The 23,579-nt window shown below is 44.5% G+C and overlaps 1 protein-coding gene across 5 annotated transcripts in view; it reads left to right on the top strand.

Moving 5' to 3' along the window:
- LOC128733069 (ubiquitin carboxyl-terminal hydrolase Usp2-like) overlaps positions 1-23,579 on the top strand; it is a 33,966-nt gene that overhangs the window by 6,227 nt on the left and 4,160 nt on the right. The window contains exons 1-9 of one of the 5 annotated variants that reach the window (XM_053826655.1): positions 6,928-7,427; positions 17,667-20,098; positions 20,584-20,770; positions 20,840-20,986; positions 21,047-21,269; positions 21,331-21,483; positions 21,547-21,719; positions 21,788-21,940; positions 22,009-22,087. In XM_053826655.1, the coding sequence (XP_053682630.1) occupies positions 17,708-20,098; positions 20,584-20,770; positions 20,840-20,986; positions 21,047-21,269; positions 21,331-21,483; positions 21,547-21,719; positions 21,788-21,940; positions 22,009-22,087 (3,506 nt within the window). In that variant the 5' untranslated portion in view covers positions 6,928-7,427; positions 17,667-17,707. The other 4 variants (XM_053826657.1, XM_053826658.1, XM_053826659.1 and 1 more) reach the window with 4 other exon arrangements.

Below are 23,579 nucleotides of genomic sequence, written 5' to 3' on the forward strand. Positions count from 1 at the left end.
TACTCCAATTTTAAACTTAACCGGCTTTTCAATATGTATTCCGAGTCACGAAAGTTTTCAAAATCAGAGATAAAAATAATTTGCGTACTCCTCAGGAAATTTCAATCAATTGTCAGTCAGCCCAATTTACGAACACGGCTCAATAGTCGTGGCCCAATTAACGAATTCCGGCTGTATATTTGCCTAATATATTAATTAATCTATATATATAAAAGTGAGCGTGAGTAAGTTTGTACGTTCCACCATAACACCAGAACGCCTTGACCGATCTCCGATCTCCACACACAAAAAAAATCGACACGTCAAGTTTACGTTACAGCATAGGTAATTCTCATCCATCACACTTTTTATGTAACATTCACATGAATTATTGGTAACTCGCACTCATACTAACCAGTTTACGTGCGATCCCGGTAAATTTGATCAACTTTCCCATTAACTAGTACATGAAGTTCATGTAAGTTGCTGTACAGAAGTTTACATAATTTTTCACGTGGATGCGACGTGTCGATTTTTTGAACACGCCAAACTTAGCACACATGTTCCATGATATAAGAGAGTCAGCACTGACAAATGGGGGGGGGGGGGGGGTGTTACTAACAGGGGGAGGCCATAACTTCGAAATGCCTGGACGGTTCTTGATCAAACTTGGCACACATGTTCCTTGATATAAGGGAATCAGAATTGAAGGGGTTGACAAAAGGAAGGGGGGAAGTTTCTTAATAGAGGGAGGGCGGGGTTCATAGCAGGGGGAGGCCCTAACTAGGAAACGCCTGGACGGTTCTTCATCAAACTTGGCACACATGTTTCTTGACATAAGGGAATCAGCACTAGGAGGTTGCCAAAAGGGGGAGCGCTAACAAGGGGCTCAGTAAAACGGGATGCGTTTCTCTTGCATTTAAACCTATTGCGGTTGTGCAAGTGACTTTGAGAAAAGAGGGGCGTTTCACCGAAGAGGAATATATGGTAAAAGAGACCTATGTTTCGTTTCCATTATAGGAATTTCCATAGAGCAATTAATGCATAATTAGCTACGTGACAGAAGAGGGAGCTGACTGGGAAAGAACCGACGACGTAGGAGGACGAGGAACGTGAGTATGAATGTATGTTTCGCCATAGTTCCGGAACCTCTAGACTGTTCTTCATTAAACGTCGTTTGTCAAACACATGCATTTTGGCATCATGCATGCATGAGAGGAACTGACGAAGAGAGTAGACACATTAAAATAAAAATCAGAGGGGTTGTGTACAAGACACGACCGCATATATAGGTGACGCAGGAATACGTAAGTCCCTTTGTAGTGATAGTGGCATGTATTCATGCTTGTAATCATTCGATTTTTCATGTATACATGCTATATGCAACATATATACATGCTACATGCGTTGTATGTAACATTTATCAAAGTAGTAACCGGTGTTAAGAAATCTTGTTGAAATGAGGAAGCTTTGTCACTTGTTTTGGCTTACTTCCCAAGCACAGATATCAAATTGATATAGGTTTAGATCATCGTCAAGAAACTTCCAACAAATCACGAACCGAGAATTCTGGTAAAACATAGGTTCATTATTTTCAATTTTTCAATAGTTCAACATCAAGAATCCATACTTTTCTTCATTTGGGTCAATTCTTAGAAAATTTTCCGATCGATTGGTGTAATAATATTGAAAATCGATCGGAAAACCGCTGAGCTATTAGCGCTCAAAACCTTTCATTTTTCGTGACGCTCGCATTTTTTGATATTTTGGAATGACACCCTATCTCAAAACTTGCCGTAAGACGTAGTCCTACGTCAAAAAAAGGATTTTGTTTCTTGCATTATGAGAATTTTCGTTACAATAACATGTACAAGTGACTGAGAGCCAAACCCAGCCAAAGCCAAACGACCGCTGCCCAAAACATGACATCAAGATCGTCATCGGGGATTTCAATGCTCAGGTCGGCCAGGAGGAGGAATACAAACCGGTGATTGGAAGGTTCAGTGCACACCAGCGGGTCAATGAAATGGGCCTAAGACTTATCGATTTTGCCGCCTCCAAGAATATGGCCGTACATAGCACAGAATCCATCACAAATACACCTGGAGGTCACCAAATCAGACAGAATCACAGATCGACCACGTTTTGATCGACAGTCGGCACTTCTCAGACATTATCGACGTCAGATCCTATCGCAGCGCTAACGTTGACTCGGACCACTACCTATGCGCCCAAGGCTCTCCGTTGTGAACAACATTCGGTACCGACGCCAGCCTCGGTTAGATCTCGCGCGGCTGAAGCAGCCAGACGTCGCCGCAAGCAACGCGCATTCACTCGAAGCGGCGCTGCCGGAAAAGGACGAGTTGGACGAAGCCCCTCTCGAGGACTGCTGGAACACTATCAAAACAGCCATCAGCAGTGTAGCGGAGAGCTCCATCGGGCATGTGGCCCGGAATCAGCGGAACGTCAAACGGATTGGTTTGACGATGATTGTAGGAGGGTGATGGATGAAGAGAACGCTGCGTGGGCGGCCAAGATGCGCAGTGCCACACGTCAGAACGTGGAAAGACACAAACAGAAGAAGATGCAGCGAAACCAAATCTTTCGAGAGAAAAAGCGCTACCTGGAAGAGTAGGAAAATGCAGAGTTGGAGCGGCTGCATCGTTCTCAGGAAACGCGAAAGTTCTACCAGAAACTGAACGGATCCCGCAAGGGCTTTGTGCCGCGAGCCGAAATGTGTCGGGATAAGACTGGCAGTATTCTGACGGACGATCGTGAGGTGACCGATAGGTGGAAGCAGCACTTCGACGAACACCTGAATGGCGCCCAGGTGGAGAACCATGGCGGCGGGGAAAGCGATTTCGACGGTGCAAAAAACGGAGAAGAGGTGCCAACCCCAACGATAGGCGAAGGTAAGGAGACCATCATGCAGCTAAAGAACAACAAGTCAGCTGGAAAAGATGGCATCGGAGCGGAGCTTTTTAAAATGGGACCAGAAGAGCTGGCCTGTCTACACCGACTAATTGTTAGAATTTGGGATACGGAACAGCTACCGGAGGAGTGGAAAGATGGGGTTAACTGCCCGATCTATAAAAAGGCCGACAAGTTGGACTGTGAGAACTATCGAGCGATCACCGTTCTCAATGCCGCCTATAAAGTGCTGTTCCAAATCATTTTCCGCTGTCTATCACCAATTGCGAATAGATTTGTGGGAACTGATCAAGCCGGCTTCGTCGAAGGTTGGTCTACAACGGATCAAATATTTACACTGCGGCAAATCCTCCAAAAGGGCCGTGAATACAGAGTTCCCACGCATCATTTATTCGTTGACTTCCAAGCCGCATATGATACCATCGACCGGAAAGAGCTATGGAAAATCATGGACGAGAACAGCTTCCCCAGGAAGCTCATCAAACTGATTAAATCTACGATGGATGGTACACAGTGCTGTGTTCGGATTTCGGGTGGATTGTCAAGTTCATTCGAATCACACAGAGGGCTTCGCCAAGGTGATGGTCTTTCATGCCTGCTGTTCAACATAGCGCTACAAGGTGTTATGAACCGAGCGGATATCAACACGCGGGGCGCGATATTCAACAAATCTAGTCAATTCGTCTGCTTTGCCGATGACATGGATATAATCGGCGGAACATCTGTAACGGTGAATGAACATTACACCAGACTAAAGCGCGAAGCAGAAAAGATTGGGTTAAAGGTAAATACGTTGTAAACAAAGTACATGCTGGCAAGCGGAACCGAGGCCGACCGACGCCGCCTTGGGCAGTAGTATGTTGATCGACGGCGATGAATTTGAGGTAGTCGACGAATTTGTTTACTTTGGCTCGCTGGTACCGGCGGACAATGACACCAGCCGTGAGATTCGGAGGCGTATTTTCAGCGGAAGTCTTACTATGGGCTTTACAAGCAATTGCGGTCAAGCAGACTAAGCCCCCGTATAAAGTGCACCCTGTACAAGATGCTTATTAGACCGGTTGTTCTCTACGGGCATCAAACTTGGACTCGAGGAGAACCTCCATGTGTTCCGAGTTTTCGAACAATGAGTGCTAAGAACGACCTTTGCGACGTACAGAAGAACGGAGTATGGAGCCGAAGGATGAACCATGAACTCGCACAGCTCTATGGCGAACCCAGTATCCAAAAGGTGGTCAAAGCTGGACGGATCCGATCGGCAGGGCATGTTGCAAGAATGCCATACAACTACCCTGCAAAGATGGTGTTTGCCTCAAATCCGGTAGGAACACCAGGACGACCAGAAGAATAGCGATTAAGTTTTTTAGCCCAGGTGGAGCGATATCTGGCGGAGAGCACTCGGTGTCCGAGGAATTGGTGAGCGGTAGCCCTCAACCGAGTTACATGGAGAAACTTTGATTAACAGGCTTTGTCTCAGGATGGCAAGCCACCTGAGCAAGCAAGTGACTGAGAGACAAAGAGGCCCCGAGTATGATCGGGCAATCAGCTAGTATATGATAATATTATGAAGTGTCTTACGTCTCAGTCCCAACATGTTTTGTAGAATTGGCGGTTCACCTCTGGGCACGCCAGTGATTGATTGCTCAGTTTCTGGCTGCAATGTTTCTGGCTATAATATCTAAGTCATCTGCGAAACCTAAGAGTTGGCTACATTTGCTCGTTTCAATGACCGCTTGTCGGATCACCTCCTCCAGAGCGACGATGGATAATATGCATGATAAGCCATCACCTTGTCTCATCCCTCACCGTGTCTCAGTTTTCTCAGTTTCAGGTCTAGTTTTTTCGAGTCGGACATGAAAAACATCACTTAATGCAATATTGTTCTATTAAGTTTGTTCTGATAAGTCCTTAGAGACCAGAGCATGAGATCGCCCTGACGAAGCCCTCTGTGTGATTCAAATGAACTTAACAATTCACCCGAAATCCGAACACACCACTGCGTACTATCCATCGCAGATCGAATCAGTTTGATGAACTTCCTGGGAAAGCTGTTCTCGTGCATGATTTTCCATAGCTCTTTCCGGTCGTTAGTATCATATGCGGCTTTGAAGTCAACGAGCAAATGGTGCATGAGAACTCTACATTCACGATCCTTTTGGAGGGTCTGGCACAGTGTAAATAGCCATCTAGAAAGGTTGAAACAGCAGGTTGAAACTCTTCGGAAGAAGGCAATGCCTCAGCCAGCATTCGCGCATAATTATCGGCAGAGTTCGGGTTGTCTAACTGTACAATGTACGGCCAAGGAGGACGGCTTTGACATGTATGGTATACGGTTGATAGTTTTGAGTGCACATGTACCCGAACCGCGCACGGAACATATGTTTGTGAGGTTGGAAAGAACCGGCCATGATTGTACGTTGGTACGTTGGTTGGAGATTTCCAGGTGACTTTAGCGAATGTAGGATGTCCGAACAGAAAATAGTTTAAAATAATGTTAGTTGTTTTTGAAGTAGCACAGAACGTTTTATTTCGCACTTTTGCGATTTTTAACGATATTCTTATATTCAGTGATGCTATGAAGCATTCGTGTGTCTCACTTATCGCTTGGCGATGTTCGGTGCATATACCGTGGACCCCCGTTCGTTTGACCATTTTTAATCTGAACACTTTTTAATTTGAACCCCGTTGGTTTGCACGACGTGCAAATTAAAAATGGTTCAAACGTCATTCTCAACATGACATCATTTGTTTATGCAGACAATGCACATAAACACGAATTGTTTGTACTAACCTAGCGTGTTTAATCGGTTTCACATGTCGTTTTCCTAACGATTAAGATAGAAATCCGATCAGAAAATGCAATATTCGCACTTGCAACTGCCAACTAAAACAAACCACCAAAACAATAACAAAGAGCAGGGCGGCCAATTCACACAGGTTTCAGCATATTTCGGTTTATCAGTTGTTCAAATTAAAAAATAACCCCGTTAGTTTGCATGAGGAGTCCTTCAAACGAACGGGGGTCCACTGTATTCAATTTGCGAATTCTTCAACCTCTGATCGTCCCTGACATGGCATCAGACGCTCAAGGTTGGCAAGGCTATTCCTCATGTTGGAACTCGAAATTCGCATAAGTGCCCCCTTTCCTGACACCATACCTTGATTACCTAATCTCCACTATGATTGTTTGTTCGCTTACGTGTACACGAGGCACCGACGGTACGCATCTTATCCCACTAACATCACCACGCATAAAATTAATGATAAGCATATCGCTTGTCGCTAGTATAACATAGAAAAGCAATGCGAATTCAATAAACATCCGGTCAATATCGCAATAGACCAAAAGTAACTCCGCAGCGATAATGAGACCATATAAGAAAACAAATGGTATAAAATCATTTTCTCTTTTGTCTCAAAATGTTCATTTCACAGAGAACGACAGTTTTTAATGTATATCCAGCAAACTCAGCACAACTTTCGGTTGGTCAATACATATCTTACTTCTTCTGGCTACGCCCCTGTTACCGCGCCTAATAAGGTGCGGACGGACTACCACGAAAAGGTGGGCAACTTTTTCGCACTGCGAATTTCCTCGTGTTCCCTCACAACACGTTAATTAAGTATAGTATCTACAATGTTGGTATCAAAGCCAGCGCAGCGGAGCGAACAGGGCATGGGGCAGAATTTGCAATTTTAAAGTGCGCTGTTTTCACTTTCCACCACGTGCACTCACCCACTCCAGTAGGTGGTAGTGGATCATTTCATAACATGGACATGGACATACTTTACCACCCACTCACTTTTGCTCTGGCTCTGGCTATGACTACTCTCGCAATGTTGCACTCATCTTGTGTGCGACTGGAGAGAATGAGCAAATTGGCACTAAGCGAGAGCTACGTCGACCAAAGTGAGTGACAGTGGCCGAAACCGCAGGTGAAATGCAGCGCTACGGCGAGCGGAACAACGCTGCTGGGAAGTTAGACCCTCGGATCATCATCTTAACACCTCGAGTCTTGCATTCCGCACGTACGCATTTGCAACGTGCAGCGAAAGAAAGGAATTCCCTTCGCAGCGAATGCCTTTTTATACTGCCGTGTGTGCGCTCTCGTTTGTTCGTATTATAATTCAAATCGGTTCGATAAAAAGTGACGTCTAAAAATAGACACGTCCGAAAGATCGGCGAAATACGTCAATGAAAAAATCTATGTTACTGCTGCTGGTGTGGTGCTGATGGCACTCACTGCTGTGCTACGGTTGGTTGGTAGTGACTTTATTTGTGCCGTTCATGGCCGTGAGTGGTGATGATAAAAATTGCCAGAATTCTCACGCGGCCATCGTCTGCTTACTCGTTCGTTGGCAAATCCATATAGTGTCAGCCAAAACGGCGGAGAGAGAAGAAAACATCACAGCAGCCGCAGCCGAGAAAAGCATGTGCGATTTTTGTTCCGCGTTAATTTTGCAGTACAGTTCCTAATTGTTGACACCTGAGTGACGCAATTGTGCGATTTAGTGAGGTTTGTTGTCTTCCGCTAGTGTGACTGGACTTGCTCATTGCGATTACGAGTACACACGTACTCTAGTGGCAGCCAAGGCTAACTCGATATGAATTGTTAAACGTGATCGGCTGCCAGCTCACGGTGGTGACGTCAGCATAAAGTGTATTGTTTGCCTATCACGGCCCGCTGAGCCAGAGTGACATCGATTAATTCAGTGATGGTGAACTTTTGAACGGTCCAGCAGGCGTATTGAAGTTAATGAAATTAAAACAAGTTCTGTGAAAAAATCAATTTTCTGAAAAACAAGCTGACAATTGGATGAGCGATAGGTTGAAAAACAACTCCCTTCACCACCACCACCATCGCCGCGCCGTGTCGCGGTCATCCGTTTTCCTTGTGCGGTGTCTATATAACTGGCATGTTTATGTTAAATCGATAATTTTTAGCTTTTGTGGCTGCTACTGCACATGTCTTCGTCGTAAACAAAGAAGCTAAATTGCGCTTTTGTTCGTACTGATAAAAAGTGAAGAAACAAACTTTCTTTCTGTTATGCTGGCAGACCGAAACAGAATCGTCGTTTCTGGGAAGCAGAAGCCGTGTAATATTACCACAATCGACCAGTAGTGGCAACAGTTCAGGTATCAGCCATTTGTGGCTCGAGCGACACGTTCCTCACAATTGTTGTTTGGAAGATTTGTACCTTGCCACCTTATCCGTGTCGGCAGTACTTCCTGGAAGGTATAGATGTGACACAGAAGGTCTTATGACGCAATTATGCTACGGCAGGATAAATACAGATTACGTGATATGGTTGGACAATAGTTGGATTCTCACACATCACAATGACCAGATTCAGCAATGCACGCTAAATCGTAGCCGTGTGATAATTGAGCTTGAGATAATCTGATAACAGAAACTGCAATAGAACTAATAGTGCTACAAAACTTACCAGCACAACGTTTTCAACGTAGAACTACGTTTTTGTTTTCTATGTTAGGGTGCAACCAAGCGCACTTAAATCCGAACTTCGTGCATGGGAACACAAAACAATAAAGGAAAATTGGAAATCCTCTACAGAACTAAGACAGGCAAAGGGCTTTATACAGCCAGATCGTAAAAAGCCTATCATTGCTTGATTTGAATAAAACCGAACTAAGTATAATAATAGGATTATTTACCGGTCACTGTCCGGGCAAACGCCATCTCAAAACGATTGGTAGGCTGGACAATGATACTTGCCAACTCTGTGAATTCGAAAGCGAAACCGCAGAACATCTGCTCTGCCAGTGCAGTGCACTAACTTTTCGCAGACTAAGAATCTTCGGTAAAGGAACCTTTCGAAGTCTGGTCTGCAAATCCCAATCAGGCAATAAACTCTATAAGAAGTGCAATGCCGGACTGGGCTATTTTTTGAAACAGTGGTTCTACAATTGACGAAAGGACGGTAGGGGAAAGAAATGAAAAGTTTTTTGACGTAGAACTACGTCTTTGTTTACTATACTGGGACTGGGTAGCACTTTGTAAAAACGAAAAATAGAAGTGTAACGTTTGAATGAAATATTTCAAACGCTAATAGCTACTATACTACTGAACGAAACATAACAGTTAATATGTCGTTGGATAGATAAAATATCCAGCAATTTTATAGTAACATAATACAAATTTTTTATACGCTAAATAGTGAAAATGTGTGTAAAGTTTTAAGGTCGAATTTTCCCATACATTTCCCTTGTGATCGCCTAGCTTCACAGGCACGGACGACAATTAGATACACCAAAGGATTTGGATCCAAATGATAACCTTTGAGACCACTTTGTAAGCCATACCCTTTTTCCAATCCAATTGGCAACATCGATGGCTGTTGACGGCAACACCGACCCCGAAGACAAGCGGAATCAGCGGGCAATGGCCAACGTGAATCCCACACGATGCACTTTACGTTACATTTTACATTATCCCCATCGCAGACATGCGAAATTGTTTGATAGCTTGCTCAATCAGTGTCGGACAATCATTTAAGCAGCAGCAGCCGATATGGTTTCCTCCACCACCTATACTATCTTACAAGTAGCAGCGGCAGTGCCAGTGACTATAAAATGGTACACTTGGTTCGCCGCCTGCTCATTTATCGCACGATCGCACTGACGGACGGTCAGTATTTATCATCGACGGCTATTGGTGGCGAAACCAACGGCATTTGGCGGCAACACCGACAGCAATTGGAGGTAAAAACGATGGCATTTTGGCGGCAACACCGGCAATGGATGCAAATCCAAGGACTTTTGCGGCAATTAATGGCAATTCGAGGCATACCCGATGACATTTTGGCGGCAGTTTCAATGGCAATTATCGCAAACCAACACTGAAGGCAAATGGAAACGGATCGACTGACGGGCAGCAAATTCATCAGCAGGCCATTGTGGTCTTGAACAGTTCTTATAAGAACTCTAGTAATTGAAGAATGGAAAGATTTTTCTACACTTTCTAAATGGTTAACGTTCCATTTTGCGTTATACCATGGTAAACATGGAAAATGCTTGCTCATTCAGCGTCGGATAATCATTTGAGCAGCAGCAGCAGTCGATCTGGTTTCCCCCAACACCTACACTAGCTTACAAGTAGCAGCGGCAGTGCCAGTGACTATAAAATAGCACACTTGGTTCGCCGTCTGCTCATTTATCGCACGATTGCACTGACGGACGGTCAGTATTTTGATAAAACTAATCCTTTTCTACTTTACAGTGATTTGGTATTTCCTATCACTCCTGTATTAGCGGGCAACCATCATACTAGAGTCTAAAGGACCGAATAGCGACATCCATCTATATATTGGCAACAGTAATTATAGTACTGATTTTTAAGAAGTGCTATCAGCTCAAACATAGTTCTTTTCAGGGCCACCAAACAATTTCAAACGGTTTTTTTTTCAAAACCACCATTGATTCAATGAAGAATTAATCAGAATCTAAATCAGAATATTTCGCTCTTCTTTTACAAATAAACATTCAAACAAGGATACTCACAGATACTCAAATATGCATATGCTATAAATGCTAGTCATATGCTAGTCTTTGATCTAATGATCAGACATAAAGTTATACTTCATCGATTAAAACATGTTATCAATGTAATGAGTATTATATGACACAGTCCTACGTCACCCTTTCGTACAACCCTTAGAGAAAAGAGTGTAAAGGTGAGGGGGGGGGTGTTATTGGTAGCTACGCTTAACATGTTGTCGTGACTCCTACCTTTTGTACGTTGCTGGAAGGTGCAAGGATCGAACCAAGCTATAATCTGGGATTATAACCGAATTCGACCCCACAGCACCCGTCAGGGCTTGTGGCCCGCTGGTACTTGTACCTTTGAACCATAGAGGCGCTGGACAAAAGGAGACTGCGCAACCCCCCTTATTAACGTAGCGACATGGGTTGGGCTAGTTTTAGACATAGATCGTGCCGCTTCCTCCATCTACTGTAGAACCACCAACCGAGAAGTTTAATTTAACTTTGTGTTTACTGGCGGGACGACGATACTATGCAGGCCCTTGCGACATACAAGGTACTGCGTGTGACACTGTTCGTCTGTCAGCGTGTTAGCCGTTAGTTAGTTATTCTCAGCGCGGGTTTTCGGGAGAAGGCTCCGTTTCTATGAAATAGAGTAAACCTCATGCTTTAGTCTTGACTTGCCCTTGAAATGCGGTCAAACATATATTAATATTTTTTGAAATGGTGGTTCTACAATTGATGAAGGGACGGTATGGGAAAGTATTGAAAAGTTTTTTTGAAATGGAGGGGAAAGAGTGGAAAGGTGAGGGGGGGGGGGGGTTATTGGAAGCTACGCTTAACAAGTTGTCGTTGTGACTCCTACCTTTTGTCCAATGCTGGAAGGTGTATAGATCGAACCAAGCTATGATCTGAGATTATAACCGGATTCGAACCCACAACACCCGCCAGGGCATGTGACTTGCAGCGTTATCGAATTGGATCTACATTTGAAGTTCTACGTTAGCGCAGCTTTCGTGCCCTTAGGCACAGACCTTCTTACTTTTGCAACGGAACTTTACGTTTGACGCAATGTTTCAAGTTTATTCCAGTAATTTGTGAGTTCAAATAAAAATCAAATTGATCTTGGTTGATTGTGTTAGCGATAGATAAAAATATCTTACAGTAAACATTGCTTATGACCTAAAAACATATGGCTTTACGTCGGTTCGTACTCCGTAGAACTACGTTGACAACTGACGTTTTGATTTCCCTTTTAGTTTCTGTCTCATTATGCAAACGTATTTCTTTTGTATTGTACTTTTTCATCAGTGGACATTTATTCTTGTAGTGCCTAATTGTAGGTGTAATGTTGTGACCTTTCTCTTCTTTGGGTTCATCAACTTCTGCGTCCTGGAATACCTGCTTCAATTCGGCGATTATTTTCTTATAGATCTTTTCACTAGGTTGGATCATTAGCGACCCCTTGATAAATTTGTACTTCATCGGTATAGCGATTATCAGAGCAAGCACTTTCTCTGTATGCGAGATTATGACATCCATACGATCCAGCTCCCTCGGCACAAAATCGTATTTATCGAATATCTTTGTCCAGTGTTGCTTTATACCAAAAAGGCGTTCTCGCATATTAACCATTGCGGCTATACCGGCTTTCTGGTAGGTACATCTTCATTAGAACGGCCATAACTTCTTTGGCACATTCCAGACCTTCGTTGTTCATCAGCATAACAATTCGTTTAATCGCTTCCGCAGGTTTCCTTTCCTTACTGCCTTTTGCTCAGAAATAGCTCCTTCTACTGCTTTGTAGAACGTCTCCTCCTTCGGAGTCCGCAACAGAGTGTGTATCGGCTGCATTTTTGCCAGACGATGCTCCACACGTCACTTCCAGGCTGCGAAGATGACTCGGTTGTCGTCGAAGATGCTTTCCCGTTCGAAACCGCGTACTATAGTCAACGGCAATGTAAGCTCGAGATTGTCCCTCTAACCTCTAGATAGCCACCGTTCCGTCGACCGTTGCTGTCGTTGTTACTATTCGTCATATTGGCAGAAACGGAGCGTGTCTATAACTGCCAAAAATATCACGTTCAGCTGTTTTACTGCAATTAGATCAATGTATGTGACGTCCCGTAAGTAAATCAAACTCGGGAACTATCCGGTTACCTACCAAAAATATCACCTTCAGGAGCAATGCTGCTACGGGGTCGAAGATCCTGAAGTCCCGCAAGTCAATTGAACTTGGGAACTACCCAGCTAACTATCAAAAATATTACTGTCAGCAGCAGTACTAATTGTCCGGGATAATTCCTTTCATCAGTCGGCTATTCTTCCGTCAGATGTTGCTGCGTGCACTGGTATCGCCAGTTCACGACTGGGTGCTTGGGCTTCCAGTTGACAAACTACTGGGGGCGCACTTGCGCGTCTCCATCTACCTGGAATAGTTGTTCTACCTCTTCACAATTTCTGTCTTTCTGGTGTTTTTTTCCTCCTCAGAATCGTAGTCAACCCACCTTGCGTTCATCGCTATTTGGTCATGCAGGATATGGGACGCGATCACCGGTCTATACATCGCTTCTCTGCCGTTCTGCGCGTTCAGATCTGGAGGAGGCATGCCGAACAGCAGTCGTACGTTGCCTCCAGTTGCGCATATAACCCTTTCTTCTCATCGTCGGGTCTACCATCGTGTGAACAGTTTACGTTTATGATGGTGTTTTTTTATGAGTAGCGAAATCTGCTAAGCACCTGAGAAGATACGGTACTATCAGACACCTGGGAGGACAACTCAGGTAGTGTGGAGTTGGCTATCCCGTCCCCCCTAGTGGGACGTGAGGATCCTGACCCTTACTCGGTATTACTTCAGGGAGGGGCTATTGTGCTTAACGCACCCTCTTAGATAATTACTCGACCATGGTAGTTAGACTGTTTACTCGCCATTGATTCGACTGTCCAGCGGTTTTGTAGCTCAAGTACAATCTGGATAGCAGCCGCATTGGCCACTCCCCAGACGTCCAATCTAGAACACATCTTTTGGACTAAGCTATCCGGACTAGTGTCCTGTCCGCCCACTGCCATCATGATGCTTCTCGCACCCACGAAACGGGGGCGTATGAAGAAAGCATGTTCTGCAGTTTCCTCTGCATCCACGCATTCGAGACACGCGGGGGACCCGCATAGCATTGGGCGATACTGCGAAAAGCATCGATATTCGAATATCGATACAATTTTTGTAAAGGTATCGATCCCGTTGAAATATCGGGCGGCAAGTATCGATACCAGTGGTATCGATATCGGTATCGATACACTGACAGGGTGCAACGGAAACCACACTTTTGTTTATTATTTAGCTTAATTTTTTAGAAAATTATATGCGTGTGCTTTTACTACTGTTGATTCTCTTTCGTTCTCATACGAAATCTCGTTAGGAACGAAATAATAGCTGATGTCGGACTGGTCAGGCCTGCGGTTTTAAACTCTTTTGACCGGAAACTGCAACGAATTGCTCAGGATTGCTACAAAATTTATTAGAAAATCTAGTGGAATGATGGAAATGAAAAATAAATTTAAAAAATCGGGCAAAAAGTACAAATCCGTTTTCTTAAGTTGGTAAACCGACTTTTTGCCAGATTGATCGGTCACCGGCTTTGCAAGTGAAAAACCGGCCGGGCTGACCAGAAATCGACCACTCAGCCAAGCGCTAGCAAATGCTTTTATATTTTGCGTACGGTTTATGCTCCTTGATCGAAATGACTTACGAAGGGAAAAGTAGACCTGACTTAGCTAGAATGCGTCGTTGAATCTGCTTACTCATATGATTGACGGCGGTTGACAGAGATCCCTAATTTATGAATTCATCAACCCCTTCCAGTTCATCTCCGTCAAAAGTCATTTCATGCACTCAGGGTTTCTTCACTTAACAACGCAGTTGCGGCTTCATTGACGGTCTAGCGTATCCAACCACATCCATCTTCGAGTGCCAAGATAGCTACATCCATTGAGGAAAGCAGAGCTTCACTCAGTAACTTGCGAGTTGTCTAATTGATCGCATTTGAAATTAATTTTAAAATCGGAGCTGGAATTGCACTTGAAATTTTACTTAAGCCTAGTATCCAGCTGAAAAGAAAACAGCTCAAGAAAAAATCCTGGTATTTACCGAAGAAATTTTTACAACTGCAAGGCAAGCAATTATCTATCATTTTTTCTTGTGATAATAATTGCGCCGGATATTATTCCGTACGGAAAAGTGACGTTTCAATTCACTAGCATGTAAATCTGCGCCATCTGAAAGTAAAACAATATTTCTTGTGAGGTGCATACTGGTAAAGAAATCGCAAACGGAAAATCTTTTCTTCAGCATTTCTTGGCCTATCTTTTTGCCCATTTCTTTTCAGGTCGATACTAGGCTTTAAAATTGAACCTGAAATTTAACATGATATTGAACTTGAAATGGGAACTGAAATTTAACTTAGAATTGAGCATGGCATTATGCTTAAAATTGAACTTCAAATTGATATTGATGATCAAATGATATTGGACTTCAGTTTGAATCAATTTCAACTTGAATCTTTACTTTAAATTGAGCTGGAAGTAAGACTTTAAATTTAACTTAAAATTAAACTTGAAGTGGAACTTGAATTTGGACTTCAAATCACACTTAAAATTGGACGCGAAGTTAAACTGAAGTTAGAATATGTAAATTGGACTTCAAATTACACATGAAACAGGACTTATAATGAGACATGAAATTGAACTTGAAATAGGACATAATAAAGAACTTAAAATTTTACTAGTAACTAATAGTGAATTGGATGAAAAATTTGACTAGAAATTATACTTACAACTTTGCCAGAAATTGGAGTTAAATCGGACTTATAATTGGACTTGAAATAGGATTTGAAATTGAATTTGATTTTTTTACATCACCCAAGAAATCCGACTTTAAATTAGATTTCAAATTGAAATTGAAGTTTTACTTAAAATTTGATTTAAGACTGGAACTAGGAATGCATCTATTTTTGCAGAGTTTATTTATCGAAAAAAAAAAAATTAGCTGCCGCATTAATTAGGTACACCTCTTATTTTAATTTCTACGAGTTCGAGGTGGTCGGATAACATCTGCAGCAGAGAAATACGCAGAGGTATTCTTGCCAGAAGTCTGGCAAGCTTCATCTCTGTACCAAATGTACCATGTACAAAGCGCAAATAAGACCGATACTCTACGGGCACAAAACGTGGACAATGCTCGACGGAGACTGGTCACTTTTGGACGTCGTGTGCTTAGGATTATCTTTGGTGGTGTATGTGAGTACGGTCTATGGAGGAAAAACATGAACCACAAGCTGGCGCAGCTTTTCGGCCAACCCAGTATTCAGAAAGTTGCTGAGGCTGGAAGAGTACAATGGCCGGGACATGTTGTGTGAATGCCGGAAAACAATCCCATAAAAATGATGTTTGCCTCGAATTCGGTTGGTACCAGGCGCAGAGGTACGCAGCGTGCTTGACGGTTAGACCATATGGAGCAAGTCCTGGAAAGTGTGGGACATTCGAGAAATTGGAGGCGGACAGCCATGGATCGAGTTTGTTGGCGGAACATTGTTATGCAGGTGAAATCCTAATGGACATCGCATTAGAATAAGTAAAGTATTTTAGTTTCTCTAGCATTTACTATAAAGGTATCGATACAAATATCGTCGTTTTAGCATCGATACTGGGCGGTATCGGGACGCTCAGTATCGATCCAAAATATCGATGTATCGGCTCAAAAGTATCGATTTTTTCGATACAGATACAGTATCGCCCAATGCTAGACCCGCATGCCCGAGGTTGTTCAGATACTGTCTAAAACAACCATGCCCTGCCAGAATCTGTGTCAGCTGAAAGTTGACTTCGCCGTGGCGCTTGTCGACCCACCCGGATACTTCCGGGATAAGTCACATCGACATACTCCATAGGCCTTTTGTGGAATCAGACCATGCCCGCCATCATGTGGTCATCGAGGCCGATCTTGTGGTACTCCGTATGTCTCTAGTTCCATGTTGGTTGAAGCACTCTACATCCTTGCTGATGATGATGCCAATAGGCAGATTGTGTCATGTGAAACTGTGCGATACGCACTCGCCACCATATACCGCAGAGCTATTAGACATCATACGAGACAATGCCGAAATAGCTGTGGAAATATTCTTGCAGGCATAGTCGACGTGGCTTCCGATCTTGAGCTTGTCTTCGACCATAACTCTCAGGAGTTTTAAAGACCGCGTGAACGATAGTGCAGTTCCCGACGCTGATCATTGCTTGCAGCACTGACTTGCGGTTGTTCATCACGATAGCCTCCACTTTATGATGCGCTAGCTCCAGTTTCCTGTTTCCTGGGACAGTAAATCTGTCCCAACTAGCGCTATTAAACGCATTTCTCACGTTGAGCGTGACAATTGCGCAATAGCGGATACCCGTCCTCTTACGCTGGATTGCCACCTCGGCTGTCTTAGTGACAGACAAGATGGCATCCACCATAGATTTGCCTTTTTGGAAGCCGAATTGGTTCCTTGACAGACCGTTTAGCCTCAGTGTACTAGAGGGATAACCCTCTCCAGCACCTTGCCGGCAGTATCGAGCAGACAGATCGACCTACATGGCGAGGGGACACCCGGGGGTTTTCCCGGCTTCGGCAATACGATCAGATTCTATCGGTTCCGACTGTCCGGGAAGTGGCCATCTACCAGGCATATATTTATTACTGACCCGAATAATTCGGGAGCCTCTAAAATAGCCGCTTTAATGACCAAATTTGGGATTCTGTTTGGTCCCGGTGCCTCGCTCACCTTTAGTGATTTAGCGATCTCAATGAGTCCCTCGTTCGCAGCCGTCGTAACGTTTATGATGTGGTTAAAAGGTTTAGGTAGATTGCTTTTCTAGGGCCACACTTTCGAGTCTCGTGATGAGGCTGCCATCTGATGGGTTGCGCCGACACTACACATTTCTTAATTCAACCGCCCACTCCGAATCAGACGGTTTTCTCTCTCCCGAGCAGCCATTCGGCGGGCCCCTAGAAGGAATGGGCTACTCGAGCTCAAACACTGATATCTGGGATGGCTTGAGCTCTGCTGGGTGCCCGTTCAGCGTTTTCCCATTTTATAATCTACTATATACGACTGAATAATTTTTGCGAAGGCTGTTGCGCATACGACGAGCTAAATTTCCCTTTTGTTTGTTCTGGTGAAAAGTAATAAAAAAAACTTTCTTTTCGTTGTGCTTGCAGATCGAAACTGAATCGTCACAGGGAAGCAGAATTTGTCTAATATGCCTGTGATATCAGCATATTCGACTAGTGGCAGCAGTTACATCTCTCCGTCATATCGCTATAGATCGAGTCTTAGCGATCGAAAGAGTTACACTACTAGTAGCAGCACTAGCAGCAGCATCTATCGGAGAAGTTCTTACCGCTATGAACTGCCGTCTACTTCGTCCGCCTATTCATCCTATCGGTCAGACCGTACAACAGACGCTGAACTCTCAGCCACACTTTCAACGCTCGCCACCAAAGACACGGCAGTAGAATCGAGCACCGCACCTATCACTGCGGCAACAACGACAGTTAATAGCACCAACAGACCCAGCCGTTACTCTTCTGCCTACAGTTATAACTCACTCAGTTCGGCTCCCATCCGGGACTACAGTACACGCTTCAGTTCACGTTCGTCCGATACTCGCCTCAAAGATCGGGACAATAATTGCCTCTGTACCGGTGGCGCTGGATCATCCTCAAACTATATCTCGAACTTACGCAGCACTGCACTGAGCGGTGCCGAACTTTACCAAAAGTACAGTGTCTCAACTTACAAACCAAGCAGTCTAGAATCCCGAATCAGTTCAAGAACGACAGCAGCAGATTCGGTCACAAAATCACCGATCAGCACGACTCTAAAAGCATCCTCGCCAACAGCGTTGGATATTAGCAAGGTAAACAACATTCCCGCTAAAGATAAAAACAGTAACATCAACGTTGCCGTCGTTATCAGCAATAACAATAACCCTACTAACACTAGTAACGGCCACACCGGTGTTGCTAATAACCCAGTCACTAACTGCAAACTTACGACAGCTAGAAACACCGGCGCTAAACCGGAAAACTTAGCACGCTTTCCCCATAGCCATTCCAACGCGTCAACCGGTATTACTGGCACAACTGTTGTTACTACCACAACCACCACAATTACTACCACTACCTCTTCCACATCCGTGTTACTGTCATCATCGTCATCATCTTCGGTGCTGTACGAAACGGCTGCCGTGAGTCTTGAAGCGACACGATCGCGCAAGCCTGGTTCTGTACCTGCAGTGCTGAAAAACACACTGAACAAGTTACGGCCATCCGGTGGCAAGCCTCCAGTACCAAAAAGTGCATTCACTAGTAATAGCTCCAGTGATCTGGCCTCTGTTTCGATCAGCGAACGGAAGCAGCTGCTCGGTCTGTCCAGCTATCGAAACCAAAATTTTCTCAAGCACGAGTGCGATCTGGTCAAACGGGAACTGAGCAAAAGTGCCACAGAAATCGCTGTCAAAAAAGGATCCAACCAGACCCCGAACAAGCCAGTCAGCACCATTGGATCCGCAACAAGCTTGTTGAGCAGTGCAGACAATTCCAAAGATAGATCATCTTCCATCCTATCAAAATTGGAGGTTTCCAAAACGAGGCAACTCTTGCCACCCGTTTCCAGCTCCAGTATAGCCTCAAAACCCGGCCAGCCCAAAGATCATGAAGATGATGACATGAAAAATCACCAACACAACAGCCAGAACGCAACTACCACTACCACCATCACTACTACAAGCAACAGATCACAACCATCCAGTGCAAAGCAGCCATTCACCACTTCTACTAGTAACTCTGGTGTGGAATTAAAACCCATTGATCGGCCGGCAGTGCCGACCATTTTGCAGAGTACTCAAAGAAATGATACTTCTCTTTTCAAATCATCTCCATTATCGTCGAATACCTGCACCATCACCACTACAACTACAACACGGACTACGACTTTTACCAAAACCGCAAATACAGAGTCGCTAACAAGTGCTTGTATGCCATCATCATCGTCCGCAGTACGTACTACAGCTTGTACTTATCCTACCAATTCTCGTTCCGCCACCGACACCGCCATGAAATCGCTGCACATCACTACCGAACTGGAGGAATCCATTACACAGGCCACCATCAAGCTGCGTCCGACCGTAAACGGAGCGAGCAATGGAGCCGTCGGAGGGCATCGGCTCATAGCGACTGCGTCTTCCACCACGGATGACATGAGCGATAACGATTATCATCACGTAACTGCTACGATACGAATCAAACCAAAGTCTAGCATAAGTCATCACAGCACAAGTAGTAGTAGTAGCAGTAGCAGCACCAACGGTAGTACCGCCAGTATAAACAACATCAATAACAATAACAACAACAACAACAATGCAAACCATTGCGGCCATGGTAGTAGCAGCGACGATGAACACGAATTCCCCAATGGAAACGTGAGCATCCACAGCAATAATAATAATAACAAAAATAATAATGGTGTAGAAGGTGACGGGAACGATGACGCTAGTGACGACGACGACATCAACGAGGCTACAACCGTGGTTACCAATTCCGTAGACAAAGAATCAAAAGTTAACGATGATGATAGAAAAGTTTCTTACGTAAGTAATCTCTCTCACACTATTTCTGGCCCTTTAGTCTCTCGTCCCTTGTCCGTCAAGCTGATCCCATATCTTTCTTTGCCTTTGCTTCGCACCTCAGCACATCTCGATGACGCTAAGCAAAATGAACAACACTAATTCTATTAACCGAAGCCTTTGCTTTCTTTGTCTATATCTATTTATATATAGTCAATGTTGTGCCACCTTGTGTAAGATTTCCACCCTAGCTCAACCGAAACTCGAAGGCTTCGAACGAAACTTTTTCCGACCTATTGCCCTATCACTGTTACCTGTGTTAAGCCTAGACGGTGTTCGTAACCTGCTTTTCACATTTAATTCCACATTTGGTGCTGAGCGCTGCATTTCAAAGCGTCACTTGAGCTTGTCATGTTCAAAACAAAGTAGGATTAAAGCACGAGCGACTTTTCTAAAAGCAACTAAACGATTGATCCGACTGCTTAATGTTCATTCAACTCTGCTTCTAGCTGCGTTCGGGCACGACCTCGAAGAGTATTCACTCGACAAGTCCAGTTGGTTATCGAAGTCGCGACTATGATTCCGGCCTTGGGAGTTACCGGTCCGGATTGAGCAACTCCAGTCCATCAGCCTCAGTACAAAAACCCAGCTACAATGATCGAGCTAACGGTGAAGATGGAGGCAGTCGAAAGGAGGGTATGTTAGGTCTACAGGGGATATCCTGGTTCTGGGACTTTCTAACTTTACCTAATTTCTTTTCTACAGGACTCTGTGGTCTATGGAATATAGGTAATACTTGCTTTATGAACTCTGTGATACAGTGCCTAAGTCATACCCGGGAGCTCACTAATTTCCTTCGGATGCAACCGACATCGGAGCGGGGTACGACAAAAGATCATAAGATTCTTGCCGGTAAGCTACGCAGGATTGGTTTCAGTCAATTTTGTTACTTACATAGTTCACTCACTCTAGAATACACAAAGCTGATTAAAGACATGTGGAATGGAGTAAACCGCAGTGTCAATCCATCGGAATTAAAATATGCCTTCTCCAGCAAACATCGAATGTATTCCGGGTCAGCTCAACAGGATGCACAGGAATTTTTGCGATTCTTCATCGATTCGCTGCACAGTGCCCTGAACGTCTCGGTCAAACGGGAGCCAATCTCCAGAGAGATCGAGGATGATGATCTAAAGTGAGTGACCTTTTTCATTTATTATTCATAACATTCATATTAAGCTTTGTTTATCTCTTAGCAATCGCATCAAGGCAACCATGATGTGGGAATGGTACTCCAAAGTGGAGAACTCCGTAATCAAGGATTTGTTTGTGGGGCTTCTTCGCAGCACCTTGAAGTGCACAGTGTGCAATAGTGCCAGCGTTACGTTCGATCCTTTCTGGGATCTCAGGTTGGTGTTCGCATCATTGCTATTAAAACTGATTATCTAAACATATAGCACCTGTCTCTTCAGCTTACCCCTTCCGTCGACCAACTCCCGATGCAAGCTGGAGAACTGTCTGGACATGTTCGTCAAAGAGGAAGTCATGGACGGTATAGATCAACCGACTTGTTCCAAGTGCAAAACTCGGCGAAAGTGCACGAAAAGCCTTACCATCGAACGATTTCCCAAATATCTCGTGATACGTAAGTGCACCCTTAATATTCTTACTTCTTCGAATGTACCATAAACACAACCTCACTGACATTGACAGATTTGAAACGCTTCTCGGAAACCCGATGGAGCAAGCTTACCAATGTGATTGAGTTTCCGACCGGCGAACGGGAGCTCAACCTGCAGCCTTACGCTTCCGAAGACAATACAGCTCCGGTCTACTATTCGCTGTACGGTATTTCCAACCATATGGGTAAGTTTTTTGTTCTGTTCGCCAAGTGAAATTGAGTGTATCGTTATCTGAATGCTTTACTCTTGCAGGATCCACTGCTGGTGGTCACTACATTGCCGTCTGTAAACATCCGGTCAGCAAGGAATGGCATGAGTTCAACGATAATTTGTAAGTTATCATAAAAAGTTGGTTGGTGTATTCGAATTCGACAACCGAGCATGGTTTCCGCTGGTGACTTACCGTCTAGAGCATAAAGATTAGGAGTTCTTCGGTAGTTGTTCAGAAAGATATTGAGTGCTTCGGGTATTGTGCCTCTTCCCTCCTGGATTTTTTTAACGGACTGCTTAAAGGCGTCCACAAATCTTTCGGCTTACCCGTTAGATTGTGGATGGCGCAATGGTTAGATGCTCGATGGATCTGCGCATACAAAAGTCTTCAAACTTCCCGGACGTAAACTGCGGCCCATTGTCGCTGACCAACGTTGGTGGGTTGCCAAACCGAGCGAATACGTTTTTCAGGATTCCGGACCACGCTGAGTACGAATTCACGATGACGAGGTGGTTTTCTCCGGAGATGCTCCAGCATAGTCTACGTGGACGCGGCTACGGTACCGGAGCACACTTCGGTGGAGATTTTGCACCGCTGGCGCAATGTTGACTAGACTTGACGTAGTAGACGATTTCGCTGTCCAAGCAGGGCCTGGTAGTAGCTTCCAGCTGTTGGATGCCAGGGCGGTCATGGTGAAGCTGCTGCAGGTAGCGCCGATGGTACATAGTAGGAATGACCGGACGCTCACCGAATAAGATGCAGCCTTGGACAGTGTTGAGGGATTCCTGACGGTCGCAGAAACGCTTCAGCTCAGGGTCGGAAATTTGCTTCGATGTCCAGTATTTTGAACTATTCTGGTATGCCCCGTTTATTTCTTTTACTGTACGCTTCAAGCTTACCTATCACTTATTGAGGAAGTGATAGGTTGGTAGCTGGAGCGAGACAGGTGCCAATCAGGGATAACTCGACTTAAACCTATCCTGATCGGCGACGAAAACCAGATCTCCCTATTTTGAGATACTGCAGTCTGCGTCCTATTAGTGCTCCACAATTGCAAAGCAAGTGTTCCGAGGTTTCGCTCTCGGCATTACACAGTCGACAAATATCATCTTGTACGACACCGAGATTCTGAAAATGATATTCACTCGGACAATTTCCTGTCACAAGACCCTTAAGCGTGCTGAGATCTCTCTTATTGAGACTCAGTAACTTTTGAGTAACCTTAATACTCGGCATTATAATTTTTTTATTGTTTGAGCGATTGTACGGCCATCCAATTGGCCATGACTGTTCGGGTCTCCCATTGTTTCAGCTCACCCTTCAGCACACAGTCAGAGATTCGGCAGAGTAAATCTGGACCTGTGAATGGAGAGTTAGAGCCACATCCCCGTCTGTCGACTCACAACGAGTCGACGTGTTGAGAATAGACGAGCCTCAGGACTGAACCACTGCTAGCGCATCGTAGCGCAATCCTGTTCCTCCCCTATACTCCTCTTCACCTCCTTCGTTCGTTTGTTTTTCGGCAGCGGGAGTAAGATATCCGTAAGATATGGTCGACTGCATCAGTGACCGGCTTGATGCAACAAGGATAAATTACTGTGGAGGGCGCCCT

This window comes from Sabethes cyaneus, chromosome 1 (assembly GCF_943734655.1).
Source record: "Sabethes cyaneus chromosome 1, idSabCyanKW18_F2, whole genome shotgun sequence".
Lineage (NCBI taxonomy): Eukaryota > Metazoa > Arthropoda > Insecta > Diptera > Culicidae > Sabethes > Sabethes cyaneus.